The 17,520-nt window shown below is 40.0% G+C and overlaps 1 protein-coding gene across 1 annotated transcript in view; it reads left to right on the forward strand.

Moving 5' to 3' along the window:
* Positions 1 to 17,520, forward strand: part of STK32B (serine/threonine kinase 32B) — a 311,999-nt gene that overhangs the window by 30,757 nt on the left and 263,722 nt on the right. Inside the window, exon 2 of the mRNA XM_036763960.1 lies at positions 16,845 to 16,996. Coding sequence (XP_036619855.1) covers positions 16,878 to 16,996 — 119 coding nt within the window. The 5' untranslated portion in view covers positions 16,845 to 16,877. The remainder of the gene's footprint in view (positions 1 to 16,844; positions 16,997 to 17,520) is intronic.

Below are 17,520 nucleotides of genomic sequence, written 5' to 3' on the forward strand. Positions count from 1 at the left end.
GATATGGCACTAACAGAGTTGTAAGACTTAAGATAAATCCCTTTAAAGCATCAACATTTCCATATATCCTGTCAAAATTACAGAAAGAGAAACACCATTTATAACAATACTCTAGATATTTGAGAATAAATTTACCAATACAATCTTTTGAAGATCTCTCTCCCTCCCTCTCTCCCTCCTTCTCTCCCTCCCTCTCTCTCTCCCTCTCCCTCTCTCTCTCCATCCCTCCTTCCTCCCTCCCTCTCTTTCTCTCTCTCCCTCCCTCTCTCCCTCCTTCTCTCTCTCTTTCTCTCTCTCTCTCTCTCTCTCTGTCTCTCTCTCTCCCTCTCCCTCCCTCCCTCCTTCTCTCTCTCTCTTTCTCTCTCTCCCTCCCTCTCTCTCTCTCTCTCCCTCCCTCCTTCCTCCCTCCCTCTCTTTCTCCCTCTCCCTTCCTCCTTCCCTCTCTCTCTCTCTCTCTCTCTCTCTCTCTCCCTCTCTCTCTGTCTCTCTCCCCCTGTCTTTCTCCCTCTCTCTCTCCCTCCCTCCCTCCCTCTCTCTCTCTCTTTCTCTCTCTCTCTCTTTCTCTCTCTCTCCATACACACACACACACACACACACACACACACACACACATATGTATGTACATATATGGAAATAAGAGGAACTGAATAATTATGGAGAGATTAAGTTATTAGGTTGAGGTATTTGGAATGAGATGAAAATACTACCTAATTTAATCTATACATTTAAGGCAATATTAATCAAAGTACCAATTAGTACCAAATTAGCAATTCATATGGTCAAGCCAAAGATCAAGAATATAATTTGTAAATATGGGGGAAATAGGAGGAGAGGTAAATTGCAGTGTTAGATATCAAATTCTACTTTAGTTAGCATGTTCTAACTTATGCTAGGTATGAGGGCCTAGGCAGTTTACATTTTCCCCAATCCCACCTTGGGGTTCTAGTGTGCCCTGAGGGTTTTAAGAGTTTAGAAGTGTTTCTTCTCTACTTCTATCTACTTGTGTCCTCACCAACTATGTTCTTCCCATTGGTAGGTGTTGGTTATTAATACTCAGATTCCATTTATCAATTTAACACCAAGTATCCTTCACAAAGGGATATTTACTTTGAAGATATAGCAAGAACAAGATATAAACATTTCCCTCAATACCTCAAGGATATTCTCTGCCCTATACCACCTCAGTCTCTGGGTTCAAGAAGGCTCAGCTAAGCTCAGTCTTTACATGGCATTGGTTTTACCAAGTTTGTGTTCAGATGCAGCATGACTGCTAGATGAGTCTTAGTTTCATTTTCCTCTGGGCTAGGTTAATAGCATCATTCTTGAAGGTCTTTCCTTGCTACTCTATTGCATAACGATACTTTGGCTACAGACCTGGACTCTAGAATGCCAGGAAACTGAGGTGCCCTCTTGACCTTTCAAACTTCCAAGGTTGGAGTCTCTACTCCCTTCACCTAAAAGAAAACAAATGCAGAGGTCAAGGACCAAGGTCTGTTTCTCTGATTCTCCTTAACCATTTCACCAATTTTACTTTTATAGATTTGTTTTCATCAGTGAATTTTTTTTCTGTTTCTTTCCATTTTTTCTTTTATCACTCTAATTTGGTTTTTAAAGTCCTCCTTGAGTTCTTCCAGGGATGCTTTTTGGACTGGAGACCAGTTCACTTTCCCTTTTGAGGTTTCAGATGTGGGTATAGTGTCCATATAGAGTCCTCTTCTGAATTGTATTTTGATCTTCCCTGTCCCCATAATAGAAATCAATGATCTTTGGCTTTTTACTGTGTTTTTTTCATGGTGTTTTTTCCTCCTGGCTTCCAAAGTGCATCTCTGTTTCTGGGGCTCAGGAAGCTCTGTCCCAAGTTTCTTGTGTTGGAATCTGTGGGCCTGCTCACTGGTTTTATGTGCTATGGCCTCTGGTTTTGTGAGGTGTGGGGGAGGGGTGGTCTGGCTGCTGGGTGTCTCCTCTTCCCCAGGACTGCTCTACAGCACAGGTGGTCTCAGCTGTTGTCTGTGCTGGTGTCTGCTACTTCCTCTGGCTGTGCGAAGTTACATCTGGGGTCCTACCATTGATGTTTGTTAACTCCACCCCCTGGGGCTCAGTTACTCTTGTTGTTCTGCTGAGGTGAGGGCTACTGGGACACCTCTTCCTGCACTAGTCTCCTTCTGCCACCACAGGAAGGGCCCTCTCCCCAACTTCTCTTGCTACTGAAGCCCCACTTCTGGCTCCTCTGTTTATCCTGTGGGAGTATTCTTTGGGTTTATTCAAGGGAGGGAAAAGAGAAATTTTACCTGGCCATCATGGTTCCTGGAAGTTCAAGAAGGCAAGTTTCAAACCTTTAGACTGTGGGTTGGAGGCCTCTGGACTAGTTGCTCCCAAAGCCGCAGGCTTCACACTGCTGTCTCCTGTAGCTCTGACAGACTCCCATCGTTGGGCTGAGAGGCCTGGGGCTCCATCACAGCCATAACCGATACTTCTGCCCTGGGCCTGTTCCTGTTCTGGCATTTCATTCACCCAGGGACTTCCCAGACCTGCATGCTGACTGGATTCCTCTGCTGTTCCCAATTGGTTTGGTCTGGTGCCCTTCCATGTGCCCGGTGCTCCTACCCCTCTCAGGATACTAGTGGCTTCTAACTCTCTCAAATCTGCTGAGATTCACCTTTTTAGATGTATCTGACAGAATTTGTGAGAGAGCTCCAGTAGTTCCTTCCTTTCCCAGCACCATCTTGGCTCCCCCACCCCAGACCTATTTCTCATGGCCACATGGCTTTGATGGAGAGAAGGCACCAAAGCCTCTCTCTCTTTGCAGCATGGCTTCTTGTCATGAGTGAAAGAGTTACCTAATGAAGTAGGGAGAAAATGTTGGAAACCACTTTAGGCCCTTTGAATGCTTCCATAACCAATCAATGAGTCCCATATTTATCAAATTGTTAACAGACCTGAACCAGTTACAGAATATCTATGCATGTTTTACAATCTCACCAAGACATTTCCCTTATATTTCATGACGATTTTCAGAAGCGAGCTTCTCAGATTTCCATGTAGAAAGACTGTACAAAGTATTCTGCTCATGTGCTAGACCCCCTTTATAGTACTATAAGCCAGAAAAATTTAAAACTGATTCTGAATACAGAAAATACATGAATGGAATAGACAATAATATCACCATCTCAAATCATGTACATACCAAATATTGGTGTTTAGAAATTAAAGATTGCAAAACATTAGGGAAAATCTTCACTAGTCAGCCTGAAATTGTTGGGATAACTGTCACATAGCATTTTGTCAAAAATGGGAAGTATACCTTCATCTCATAACATACACCACAAGAAATTACAACGGAAGAATGATATAAATATTTTTAATCATAAAATATTACAAGCTAATTCACTGATGCGAAGGAAGAAATCCTTAACCATAGTATTATAGACATTACATACTTTTCAGGTTTGCCACCAGCTTGCTTCAGACATTTGTAATCTCTTTAAAATACAATTCTCTTTTCAAAACTTTGATTAGTCTGCAATTGTTCTTAAAGTATCAAATTAGTATAGTTACCAAAAAATGCTTAGAATCAAGAGCCCATGGTTCAATTCAATTTGACACTTATTAAGTACACACTATATAAAAACAACATGGTATAGTGAGACAGAGCTAGCCTTGGAGTCAGAAAAGCCTGGATTCCAACCTTTTTTTAAATTTAATTTAATTTTTTTATTTTTTGAGGGGGGAAGGCAAGGCAATTGGGGTTAAGTGTTTTGCCCAAGGTTGCACAGCTAGTAAGTGTGTTAAGTGTCTGAGGCCAGATTTGAACTCAGGTCCTCCTGACTCCAGGGCCGGTTCTCTACTCACTGCACCACCTAGCTGCCCAAGCCTTTTTTTCTGATGTATGTTGGCTCTGGGAAATCCCTTAGCTTTTCAGAGCCCCAGCAGGCAGCTGTCTAAAAGTCTAAATTGCAAAGCATATGCAGATCTGCATCAATAGACAGTGTTTTATACCAGGTAACTCTACTCTGGGAAAACCACATGTCTGGACTTAAAAAAAAAACATGGAGGGCACTGTGCTGGGTATTGGGAATATGATGACAAAAATGAAATAGTTCTTGCCCTCAAGGAGTTTATGTTCTACTAGAGGAGGAGTAATATGTACACAAATGTAATATGCACACAAATGTGCAAAGAAGAAAGAGCATTAAGGTAGAAGAGAGCACAAGCAATAGTAGGATTCAAGGAGGTTTTATAGAGGAGGCTGCAACTGCATAAAGCCTTCAGGGAAGATGGGAATACTGAGGGGCAGAGAAGAGGAAGGCCATTCAATATGGGCATGAGGGGAGATGGAGCATTGTGTCATGGGTGGGGAGGGCTAAGAGTTCAGTTGGGCTAAAGCATAGAGTTTTTGAAGGTGATTAGTGTGAAATAAGGCTAGGGGGATTCATGAGCCTTGGCATTATTGTGTTGTGCTTTTAAATACCATAACATTACTACAAAAATTAATAGCTAGACTAGGTATTGCTAACCTGAAGAAATTATGGGGAAATATGTTCCCTTGGAAAGGGGGAAAGGCAGGGGAGGATAGGGAGGTGGGGAGCAAATAGATCAGCAGTTTGTCTAGACTGTAGAGGATAATCAACAAACATTTATTAGGCACGATGTGTAGGGCACTGTACTAAACATTGGAGTTAAAACAATGCAAGACACAAAATTTGCCTTCATTGACTTTACTCTCTATTGGAGTAGAAGGAGTAAATGTGAATCCATTAAAGTATGATTCAAGGGAGAGAATTAGAAGGACAAAGGAGAACTCCAAAATCCTCATGGCTTGTAATAACTCAACAACTCCAAAAGCAAAAGACCTACCTTACCACTGCTTGTTCCTATGCCAACATATTGCTTTATAATTTGAATTTTTAGCTCCTTGGAATTCATTGCTGATTTCCTCTGGCAAGGGAGGTAAAAAAATGTTATCTAGCATTCTTTATTAACCCCAACAAATATTCATTGATAAATGGGCACAGTTATAGTCTCTGTTCCCATTTGAATATGATCCCATCAGACATTGCCCTACACAGCTGCTGGGCATAATGAATCCCTCCACCTTTCCTAGGTGACAAATCTGATCCTTGATTTTCATCATTAGACATTATATACTTTTCAAATTTGCCACTGGCTTGCTTCAAACATTTCTAATCTCCTAAAACACAATTCTCTTTTCAAAAGTCTGATTAGTTTTCCATTGTTCTTAAAGTAGCAATCTAGTGTAGTTACCTCCCCCAAAAATGCTTGCAATCAAGAGCCCATGGGTCAATTCAATTTGACAAACATTTATCAAGTACCTATTACATAAAAAGCAACATGGTATAGTGGAGACAGAACCAGCCTTGGAGTCAGAAAAAGTTCTTGTCTACATCTATGTATACAATCACATCTTCGGCCTTAGTAAAATTAACCCTAATTATCTGGAAACCTTTTTCCTTCAAGGGTGGTGAGCAATAAACCCAAACCCATGTGCCACTTGAATTTATCCATTTGTGTTTAGTAACATATTTCAAGAAACCAAGAGGGAGGACAGCTAGAAGAGACTTTCAGGAACAACTGGTTCCACTCTCTCAATTTTCCAGATGCAGATACTAATGTATTGAAAAGAGAAGTGACCTGCCCAAGGTGACGTGAGTAGTGGGTAACAGAGCTGGGTTTGGAAGCCATGTTATTTTTTTTTGGTTTGTTTTGGTTTTAATTCCAAATCCAGTTTCTTTTCTCCTCTTGAGAGCAAATTCTGATCACTAAGGTCTTTTCCATTTGAAATGATGTATCGATCTAGGTCTAAGGACAGAAAAATAATTTCCAACTGGGAGATCAGGGAGGAGGGTAGAATTTGATCTAAGTTTTGAAGGATGGGTGATATTTCTTTTTAAATATTAATTTATTATTAGTTTTCAAGATTCATTTCCATAAGATTTTTAGTTTCAAATTTTCTCCCCCTTCCTCTCCTCCCCCCTCCTGATGGATATTTCAGTATGTAAATTTTAGGGTTTTTTTTGGGGGGGGGGTTGGAGGTGGAGTAGAGAGGGTGGTACACTCCAGGGATTGGTCATGTTGTTCACAAAGGCATGAAATGGGAAAAAAGTGATGTGTCCAGGGGAAAATAAGTAGTTAAGTTTTGTTGGAGCATACAGTATGTGAATGGATTAGTGTGAAATAAGACTGAAAAGTAAAGATTATAGCGGATTGTAGAGGGCCTCGAATGCCAGGGTAAGGAAATTTGGTTATATGTGGCAGCAAGCATTATTACTACTGATATGAAAATCATATGCTATGAGCCAAATGAGATTGGAGTTGACTTCTCATGGACTCATCTATTCTAATATCCTCTTTAAAAATTTCTGGGAGAAAATGAGATTTATTCCCTCCTTTTGTGTTTACTCCCTACCCCCAGCTGCTTAAGACTCTAAAGGAGCTGACGAGGATCTCATTAAAACCTTTGGAGTAGCCACAGAGTATTATTGCTATGTATTTGTTATTACTGCTGTAGAATTATTAGATGTAACAATATATTTAAGCATATCTATTTATCAGTTGAACATGATTGGTGTATAGAAGCCCTGTTATGTAACAGTAATGTTCAGCGGCAACTCCAAAGATTTTTCATGAGATCCCCATCAGCTCCTGTAGAGTCCTAAGGAGTCAAGGGTGGGGTGAACACAAGAGGAGGTCACTACTGTGAAACTAAATCTTATTCTCTCCACAACTAAAAAAAGAGCAGCCCTGAGGACGCTGTGATAGATAAGTCCACAAGTTAACTCCAATTTCATTTATGTATGTAAATGTGTGTATACACATATACACATACATACATGTGTGTATATATTTACACATATCTGGGCATCTAGATAGTGCTGTGGGTACAGGACCAAGCTTGGAGTCAGGAAGACCTGGGTTGAAATCTGACCTCACACACTTCCTAGCTGTGTGATCCGAGGCATGTCATCTAGCTTTTGTCTGCCTCAGTTTCCTCATCTGTAAAATGAGTTGGAGAAGGAAATGGTAAACTACTCTAGTATCTTTGCCAAGAAAATCCTACATGGGGTCATGAAGAGTCAGACATGACTGAAAATAACTAAAAGACAAATAATGTATAATATATACATACTATATACATGTAATACTTTATATACATATCTACATTTACATATATGTATGTGTGTATATATCTATCAGAAATACAGAGAGTTTAAGTGATTTTGCTGCAGGCTCCTAGGATAAGTGAATAATGAAAATAAAATCAGTCACAACCTAACATTTTCAGGTCTTTCATGAAATACCACCTTTGCCACTGTGTAACTTCAGGTCAGTTATGAAACGTCTTTGGACTTTGGTTTCCTCCTTTGTAAAATGATGAGGTTGGACGAGCTAATCTCTGAATCCTACGAACCCAAGAACATGAATGTGCATGGGTTGTGAAACTGGAGAGATGAAACTTCCTGTGTAGCACTTCTGCCTTTCCCTTAAATAAGACCTGTTGATAAATTACATTTGTCCTATTTCATTCTCTCTAGCTTTGGAGGGAGCCAAGGCATATATTATTCTACCCACTTTATAGATGTTATGGCTCCAAAAAGGGTAAGTGATTCTTCCCAAGCCGTGGAGGTTATTAGGCATGGAAGAGGAACAGCAACCCTTTTCTCTGGCTTCCTGCCAGTTATTAATTTCACTATGCTTTTTAAACTTGTCTCACTTCTTTATAAAAATCAAATTCTTAGGGTGGTTTTTTGGTGGATAAGGGTTGGAGAGAGGTTGCTTAAATAAATACCAACTGTAATTGGAGATGTAACATTCTTATTTAACACTGAGAATTCTCATCCCAACCCCAAATTGTCACTGAGATGAGGCAGGTGCTACTATTCCTTCCTCTTCCCCAGCAGCACAAGGGGCGTGACTTCAAGATAACCCTCCTCATCTCACCAGTGAAGCACTTGGAAGCTACAGGCGATACTGAGACACCATCCAATTAAAGTCTAATCTTTTCACGATGATGTAGCTGACCTAGACTTAAAGGCTTGTCATAGCCCAACAGAAGTAATGTCTGCTGAATATCTTATTTTTAAACCCAAATAGAAAGAGATAGATGAGCAATTCTAATTACTAGGATTGCAAGCTTAATTCTCCCTGCACAGTGGCTACTCTGAGATTTGTGTCTGAACAAATGCTGAGGACACAGTAACATTTTCCTGGCATTTCTGCAACGTCACCAGATTGTGCAAAGGATAGTGGCGCCAACATAGAAATATTGCCTCACAGGTTTCTAAAATGGGGAGTCTAGTAGCTCCTTTATCTTATATGACTAGTTTCCCCCCTGGAAAAAGAACAAATGTGAAGGCATTTCTTTCCAGGAAATCAGCAAAAAGCTTTTTTTAAAAAAGCATTTCCAATAAGAGATTAGACTTTCTCTATATATTCCTACAAGACTTTTTTTTTCTCATTATACCTTCAAGCTTTAGGGCCTCAGGCAGCCATCAATATTAGATGTTTAAAATGAAGTAGGGAGGCAAGTACATATTCTCCTTACCCAGGCAGCTTGAATAGGATCTTTTAGGATATTTATTAATAAAAGAACAAATGTACTGAGTGAGATTAATAACCACTATGGGACAGTTGGCTTCTTTTGGAATTGCTCCCTCTAGTGGTAAACATTTTTTTCCTGCTTGCCTATGTAAAGGCAAACAATTGATGCCCACTTGCATGTTTGGAGCTGGAGGGTATAAGTGAAGGTAAAGAGAGAATGATTGAATGTACAAACAAATTCAGAAACATATTTCTTTTCTAAATCTCGATACAAAATATCTCAAGCTAGCTTATGTTCTACTGGAGGATACAATGTGCAAATAGACAATGAAGGGGTTGATGAAGGGGAGACTAGAGGCACAAGGGAAGGCTTCCCATACATGTCATTAGGGATGAGTCTTAATGGAAGTAAATGATTCTAAGAGTAAGAGGTGAGAAAAGCATTCCAGATAAGCAGGGCAGCTTATGTAAAGAAAGGCATGGACATAAGAGATAGAACGCAGAGGTCAGAGAGCAGCCAATAGGTGGATCGTCTAGAACACAATTTACGGATGGCAGTAATATGTAATAAGGTGAGAAAGGTAGGCTAGAACCATACTGTGAAGCCTGAAAAAGATAAATTAGAACTAGAGCATGTGAATGAGGGTAATATATAATGAGCCTAGTAAGGTAGGCTAGAAGATCGTGGAGCCAGGGCTTGAAAAATCAAACAAAATAGTTTGTGTTTTATTGTAATAGCAGTACAAAACCACTGAACAGGGGAGTTATGTGCTTTAGAAGAATGATTTTGATAGCTAAATGGATAGAGAGAAGAGACACTCAAAATCAGGAGATGAGGTATTGCAAAAATACAGACAGAAGGTGAGGAGGACCTTTCTCGGGTGGTAGCTATGTGAGTGGCGGGGAGATAAATTCAAGGACTATTATGAGGATAGAACTGATATGATTTGGCAATTTATTGGCTGTGAGTTGAGGCAGAGGGAAGAGTCATCTTGGTGACTGCAAAGATGGTCTCTTCACACTACTAAATCAGTGAGGGAGTAGTGAGCTGACACCAGTGAGGAGTTAGTTCTAATTCAGCAGTAAGGTGCTTTGCAATCCATTTGAAGGTCCGTTTTGATTTCTCATCAAGCCCATCATGTAGTTATTACTATGGATTTATAAATTGCTACTTACTGTTTTCCTTCAGTGCAACCACCTATGTGGAATACTGGTCTCCCTCACCACAAAACTCTGAAGTTCCATGAAATAATGGATGCAAAGGACTTTTCAGACCTGCCGTACAAATATTGATGATCACTGCCTTGGATTCAGTGAGATAGGTCCTGCCTCTGATACACACTGGCTACACGGTCCTGCCCAAGTGACTTGATTTCTCACAGCTCCCAGGCAGCTCTTTAAGAATAAGCAATAGACAATGGTTATTCATCATAGAGACAGTTGCCCTATCCCACAGATACAAAATGATAAGTCTGGGCCAGAAAAGAAATGTTTGCAAAATGTTTTCCTCATGGCAAACCCAAGGTTGGTGGGACAAATTTTAGAGATAGAATAGGCATTAGATTTCTGATTTCATTTATGTAGAGGGGACTTCCAAATGAGGGAGATACTTCAGGCAATTCAGTTCAGCATCTTTGTAGCTTAGAGTTGCCCTGACCACTGAAAGGGTAAGTGACTTGGACATTTGTGACATATAAGCAGTATGTGTCAGAGGTGGGACTTGAAGCCAGGTCTTCCTGGCTTTGAGGTCAGCTCTCTGGCACCTATGCCAAGCTATCTCTCCAGGCAAGTTTTATTATATCCATTTTAAAGATGAGGAAACCAATCCTCAGGGAGGGGAAGTGATTTACCAAAATCATAGAGGTAATAAATAGGTGACCTAGAATTCAAACCCAAGCTTTCTGACTCTAACTTCATTGGTCTTTGTCCTGTCGAGTTCTCATCCACTGTATCACAAGACCCATTGTTATCTTGGCCAGAAGATTCTATCATTGGCCATAAACCTTGGTGGCTCTCATTGTGTATTGGTTACCTTCTTCTCCATCACATAAGTGGCTATAACAACAATGTTGCTTGCAGCTGCTGAAGGGGTGTAAGACCAATAACACCAGCACACAGGAATGCTGCTAGTACAGGTTCTTTGATATGCTTTTCTAAAGAAAAGCAACTTTAAAGGAGACAACAATCTTACTTTAATCAAATGTATGTGTGTGCGTGTGTGTGTGTGTGTATGTGTGTATGTAGTTAGTTCAGGGGAAAAGTTGGCCCCCTGAATTTCAGAGAAAATACAAACAGAAATTACAAGCAGAAATTATATAAACAGAGCAAATACAAACAGCAAAGACCAACAGACAGAGCTGCCAACTGTCTGACTAAAAGTAATACATAGTTACCAGAGAGAGAAGCACCAACATCTGGGTTTTTCAAATCCAGGGGTCTCCTTAGTGGCTACCCACATCTGGCTACATTGCACAAACACTATTCTCATGAGTGAGCCCCAAAGCAAAATGCTAACCTCAGCATATGTATATATATATCCACACACATTTCTTCAGGGTTAGAGGGCATCACAACCTGCGTGACCCAAGCTTGTGTGACTTAGGCTTCCATGTGACTTAAGCAAGACACATGGGCCTATTAATGGATGGGAAGGATCTTGCCATTAAGCAAAAGTATGTAAACAATACAGTGGCCCAAGGACATTCACCCACACACCAGGTCCACTCTTGCCTCTTAGTTTGTTTATGCTATTCTCATTCCTCCCTTAGTTTACTTCAGTCTCGTGGAACAGATGGATCATCCTGTTAAATTTCAGTGTCACTGTAAAACAAAGATGAGAAAGAATACTTAGGCTACTGCTCTCACAGGGCTTTGTGAGGCTCCAATGACAATGGATAGCAAAGTGTTTTGTAATCATAAAGTGCTGCATAAATGAGAAAGCTAGTTTCCTGACTCAGTCTGGGTCAATGAGAGAGTACTGAGCTAGGAATCAGAAGAAACTCTGCAATTGGCTAGTGTGTGGCCTTGGCAAGTCATTGATTCATTCAATAAACATTTTTGAAGAATCTACTATGTGCGTGATGGAAAATCCGGAGAAAGAACTGATGTAGTTTGAATGCAGATAAAAGCATACTATTTCCTGCTTTCTTTGTGTTTTTTCATGGCTTTTCTTTTTGTTCTGTTTCTTCTTTCATAACTTGACTAATGTGGAAATACGTTTAACATGATTGCACATGTATAACATATATCAGATTGCTTCCCATCTTGGGAACAGGAAAGGTGAGGGAAGGAGAAAAATTTGGAACTCAAAATCTTATAAAAAATGAATTTTGAAAACTGTATTTGTAAATAATTGGGGAAATAGTATTTATATAAAAAATTAAAGAAAACACAAAAAAGCAAAAAAGAATTTGCTACTTGTGAAGTACAGTGCTAGGTGCTGAGAGAGTCTCACTTCTGCCTTCAAGGATCTTATAGGCTAATAAGGGTACATGACACAAGCATTGGTAACAGGAATACATAACATTCTAGAATAAGTCCATGAGAAAATTTTAAAACAAAGTAAATGAGGATTGAGGAGGGGAGCCTGTTTTAACAATCCAGCTAGCAGCTTCTGTGGGGGTGTAAGATCCCCCTACAGCCAGCACCCAGGAGGCTGCTGGCACGCTGGGAAAGCACAGGTTCTTTTTATCTGCTTAAACAAGGAAAGCACAGTGAAGGGGTTGACCAGCTTACTTTAATCCAGCATTCAGTTAGCATACAGACAAGATTCATTTAGTTCAGGGGAAAATGCCAGCATTCAGTTAGCATTCAGATTGTTCAGGGGAGCATACAGACAAGCATCAAGAGACAGATCAAATACAGATTCATTCACTTACTTCAGGGGAAAAAACCAGCACCCTGAGGTTCAGAACATTCATTTAGTTCGGGGGAAACAAACCAGCACCCCGAACTTCAAAACAAAATACAAACAAATTACAAATATCAACAGACAGACCCAATACAATTCATAGTTACCAACATCTGGGCTTAGCCTGAGAGCAAGGGCTGGCCCAGAGTCACGCTTGCCACTGCTCCCGCGCCAACTGGAAAAGGAAAGAAGAAGCTTCAAGCCGTCTTCTCCCCTCTTATAGAGTTTTTGACATCTTCAAGCGCCGCCTGAATGACCAGGGCCGATTGGTTCTTGAGTTGGCCCCTTCCCCTAGGTTAACACTCAATAGGGCATGGCTCTGGAGTCAACACCTCCCCTCAGCCAGCCCCATGACTCATCACACAGGAAGTTCTCTGTTCCCGGGCATGGTCTGTGGGCTTCCTGCCCTGGAAGAGGTCACACAGGAAGTTCTCTGCTCACAGGAATGGGTCTCTGGGCTTCCTGCCCCAGAAGAGGAGCAGCAAGCCCAGCATCCAGCAAGGCCCAATGAGATAAACTGAGCCACCCAAAGAAAACAAAGGCCATTCTGGCCACAGAGCCACTCCCTGAAGAAGAGGCTGGGCATAACTACTCCCCATCTAGAGCCCATAATTGCCCCCTTATCTTATTGTAACTTCTAAGCTATCTCTTCTCCACTACACTTTCTCCCCCACACCATGTGTCTTTACCCAAGTTTGGGGACTTTCGGCTGATATTTGGTCTCTCCCCACTTATATGAATTTGTAAAGAGCACTAGAGATAGAGTCTGGAAGAAATGAGTTCAAATTTACCCTCAGACATTTATTGGCTGTGTAAACCTGGGCAAGTCACTTATCCCCTGTTTGCCTCAGTTTACTCATCTGTAAAATGGGTACGATAACAGCACCTACCTCTCAGGGCTGTTGTGAAGATCAAATAAGATAATTGTAAAATGCTTAGCATAGTTCTTGGCATAAGTGCTACATAAATGTTAGCTATTGTGATGATGATGATGATGATGATGATGATATTGACATCAACCTCTACTTGTCTCAGTTAACTTATATGTGAAATGGAGATACTAGCACCCACCTCCCAGGGTTGTTGTGAGGTTCAAACAAGCTAATAATTGTAAAGCCCTTAGCGTAATGCCTGGCTCATAGTGGGCACTATATAAATATTAGCTGTTATCAATGAGAATTCCACAATTGTCCTTGTCCAGTTGGTGTCTTCACCCCCTTCTCTATGCATGAATGAATCAGTGAGTAACGCATTTATTAAATGACTGCTATGTGCAAAATTCTCTGCTAAATGCTAGGGATACATGTGGAAAAGCAAGACAGTCTGCTCGCAAGGAACTCACATTCCAATGGGAGGTTTCAGCTGCAAGTCAAAAGGAAAGGTCTCACGGTCCTCAGGGTGCAATGACAAAGCAAATGGGAATGCTTTTTCTTTAATGTCATTTCTACTGATAAAATAAAATCAGTTTCTGATGGTGAGCTATTTGACAATATCAAGGACTTTCTTTTCTGAATCTCTGCTAGCCCTGACTCTAACACTGGTAGGAGCAATTGCCAGGCTAAAGCTCCACAGAGGTTACTTCCCAAGGTGACATTTGAAGGCTCTAAGCTGGAACCAATGGAGTCCCAAGGCTCTTGGGTTCAAAGTCCTGGACTGTCCCCATCAGAGTCTGAGGGGAAACAGAGGCAAAGGTTGTGGTGGTGGTGATGATGGTGATGGTCTCTGTTCTCTAGATATTGGTTGCCAGTTTCCACGGAAGTCCCTATCCTAAGCACTATGCCACAATTTTATACAGAATGAACTTCACATAGAAAAGAATGATTTTCCACTAGATCCACAGCTTACATGAGATGACTGAGACTCTGCCTCAGAGTGCCGAATTAGAGGGTATTCTCAGTCCTTACAACACAGTCTATAACTTCAGCAGCATAGGAACCACAGAACTTAGTACTTATTTAGTTTGAATAATTATTTAAAATAGGAAGGGACCAAGTGGCAGCTGGGCTGAGTCCCCTGCCTTGCTCTGCTGCTTCCACCCCTCCCCTAAGCATGGTGGCCTCCTCGGCAGCAGCTTTTTGCCAATGTCCTGCAGTCTCTATGTATTCCTCGTTAGGTGAGGAATACACTCTTATACCCAACATGACACTTGTCAGGTACAAAAATTCCTAGTTACAGCTTTGGTTTCCACTGACACTAAACAAAGAATTATTTCAAAGTACTCATGTTAAAGCCCATATTAATAATTACTAATGCTAAAAGCTCAAATTTTCACAGTTTTTTCAATCAATTAACATATCAGCAGGCATTTATTAAATATCTCCTATGTGCCCAGACACTGTGCTAGATGTTGGGGATATGTATGCAAAGAATGAAATGATCTCTCCTTGAAAAGAGCTTATGTTCTAATGGAGAAAAACAACCAATACATACAATAAGTATATGCTGAATAACTATAAAGAGAATAAACACAAATTAATATATAGTCATTAAATACAAGGTAGTTTGAAAGGGAAAGCAATAGCAGTTGGGGAAGCAGGAGAGGCTTCATGTAGAAAGTGATGCTTATGTTGAATCTTGAAAGAAGAGAGGGTTTCTGTGAAGGAGAGGGAAATACATCAGGCGTGGGGGTCAGCTAGAGCAAAGGCATGGAGGTTGGTGATGGAGTGCCTTGTGTAAAGAAGAGAAAGCCAGTTTGGCTGAATTGTGGAGTGTAGGTGGGAGAGTAATGTTCAATGAGACTGAAAATAGCCCTGTAAGATAGCAAGTGCAGGTATTATCCCTTTTTTACAAACAAAGAAACTGAGGTTTAGAAAAGTTTTGAGTTGTCCATGATTACAGTTACTAAATGGCAGAACTAGTACTGAAATCCAGGTCTATAATAAATTCTTTATTAATCTCATCTATTCTTTTATTTCAATGGGCTGGTTTGTGGATTGGATGAAGGAATTTATGTGGACATGCTTTTAAAAAGTATAGAGCACTACATAAATGCATGGAGTTATCATTAATGTTAATAGTAGCAATAATAATAATTTCTATTTACAGTTTAAAACGTATTTTTTTAATTAACAAAAGTCTTTTCTTTCTCCAACCTCCACCTCCACTGAAAAAAAGAATAGCAAAACCATTGTAACATCTGTGCACAGTCAAAATAAATCCATGCATTGACCCTGTATGTATGTATGTATGTATGTATGTATGTATGTATTTCTATGTGTGTGTCTCAATCTGTACTCAGAATCTATCATCACAAAATGGGTAGCATCATTTATCATCAATCCTCTGGAATCATGATTGGTTATTATGTTGAACAGAGTTCTTCAATCCTTCAAAGCCATTTGTCTTTGTAATGTTGTTATTGTAGAAATTGTTCTGTTTCTGTTCATTTCATTCTCCATTAGTTCCTACAAGTCTCCTCAGGTTTCTTTGAAATCATCCCTTTCATCAATTTTTATAACATAATTTTTCATTATATTCATATGCCATAATTTATTTAGGCATTCCCCAATTGATGGGCACCCCTACCCCTAAGTTTCTAGTTTCTTTGCTACCAGAAAAAGAAATGTTATAAATTGTTTTTGTATAAACTAGTCCTTTTCCTCTTTCTTTGGTAAAAGACTGTCCACAGCTGAGTAACTTTTGGGGTATATTTCCAAATTGCTTTACAGTATGAATGGACCAATTAATGGCTCTACCAACAGTGCCTGCTTTCCCATAACCCTTCCAGCATTTGTCATATTCTTTTACTGTCAACCTTGCCTATCTGATGGGTGTGAGAGCTACCTTAGAGTTCTCTTATTTTGCATTTCTCTAAATATTAGTGATTTGGAGTATATTTTCATATGGCTATTGATAATTTGGATTTCGTTCTTTGAGAACTGCCTGTTCATATTCCTTGATCATTTGTCGCTTGGTAGATGATGTTGCCCTTTAAGGTTCACAAAGTGCTTTCCTTACAACAATCCTGTCAGGAGGATAGGTGCAGATATTATTATCCCCATTTTACTGAGGAGAAAACCAAGACTCAGAGGGGTGAGGCAATATGCCTGTTAGTCACATAGCTATTAAATGTACCCGCTGATCTATGACCCATCTTAACCAGGTCCCTTGGCTTAAGATCTCACTAACAATCATTCTAATTATGATTAGGCTAAGGCTGTCATAACAAGTCATATGATGTTCATTTTGGGGGTTTTGCTCTTTTTTACACCATTGGCAATAGAACTAGGAGTTACATTTCAGACTCTTCAATTGAGGTTATTGTGTTGAAAAGGCTAACCAAAAACTGAGGTAGATGAAGCACACATGAGTAAGTTTGAAGAGGATGTGAATTTCCCCATATACGTGAACTGTTTTCTGTAACTTGCCCCTCCCTCAGGTATGCATCGTGCAGAAAAGGGACACAAAGAAAATGTACGCCATGAAATACATGAATAAACAGAAGTGTATTGAAAGAGATGAAGTTCGAAATGTCTTCAGAGAACTCCAGATCATGCAGGGCCTGGAACATCCTTTCTTAGTCAATTTGTGGTGAGTAAATCTTGTTTTTTTTTTTTCAACTTATATGATGCCTGTATTATGAATTTCTCATAGAATAAATTCAAATTGTGCTCCATTGAAAGGATTCTTGATGTTACAAAGAGATACATATTTCCTTTCCTTGGTTGGGCTTGTGAGTTGACAATATTTAGAAAACACAGTTTGTGCTCAAATATTTAAGCACAACCAGCTGCCTTGTTTTTTTTCAGTTTTCCCAAAAGGATTACCATGAAAAAATGGGTATTTATCCTTTATCCTTTGAGAAAGTATATGTGCCACCTCTGATTTGAGGGCTTTCCTGGTCAACTGATCGTTTATATCTTTATATGTGTGTATGCCTTCCATCTACTCAGAATGTAAACTCTTTGAGAGCAGGAATTATCTTTGGTTAATTCATTCATTTATTTATTTTTTGTCCCTGGTGCCTTGGAAAGACTGTGCCATGAATATAGTAGGTGCTTTATAAAAGTTTGTTGGATTAGATTTGCCAGAGTTTGACTGCCTTAGGGTGATTT

Source organism: Trichosurus vulpecula, chromosome 6 (assembly GCF_011100635.1).
Source record: "Trichosurus vulpecula isolate mTriVul1 chromosome 6, mTriVul1.pri, whole genome shotgun sequence".
Lineage (NCBI taxonomy): Eukaryota > Metazoa > Chordata > Mammalia > Diprotodontia > Phalangeridae > Trichosurus > Trichosurus vulpecula.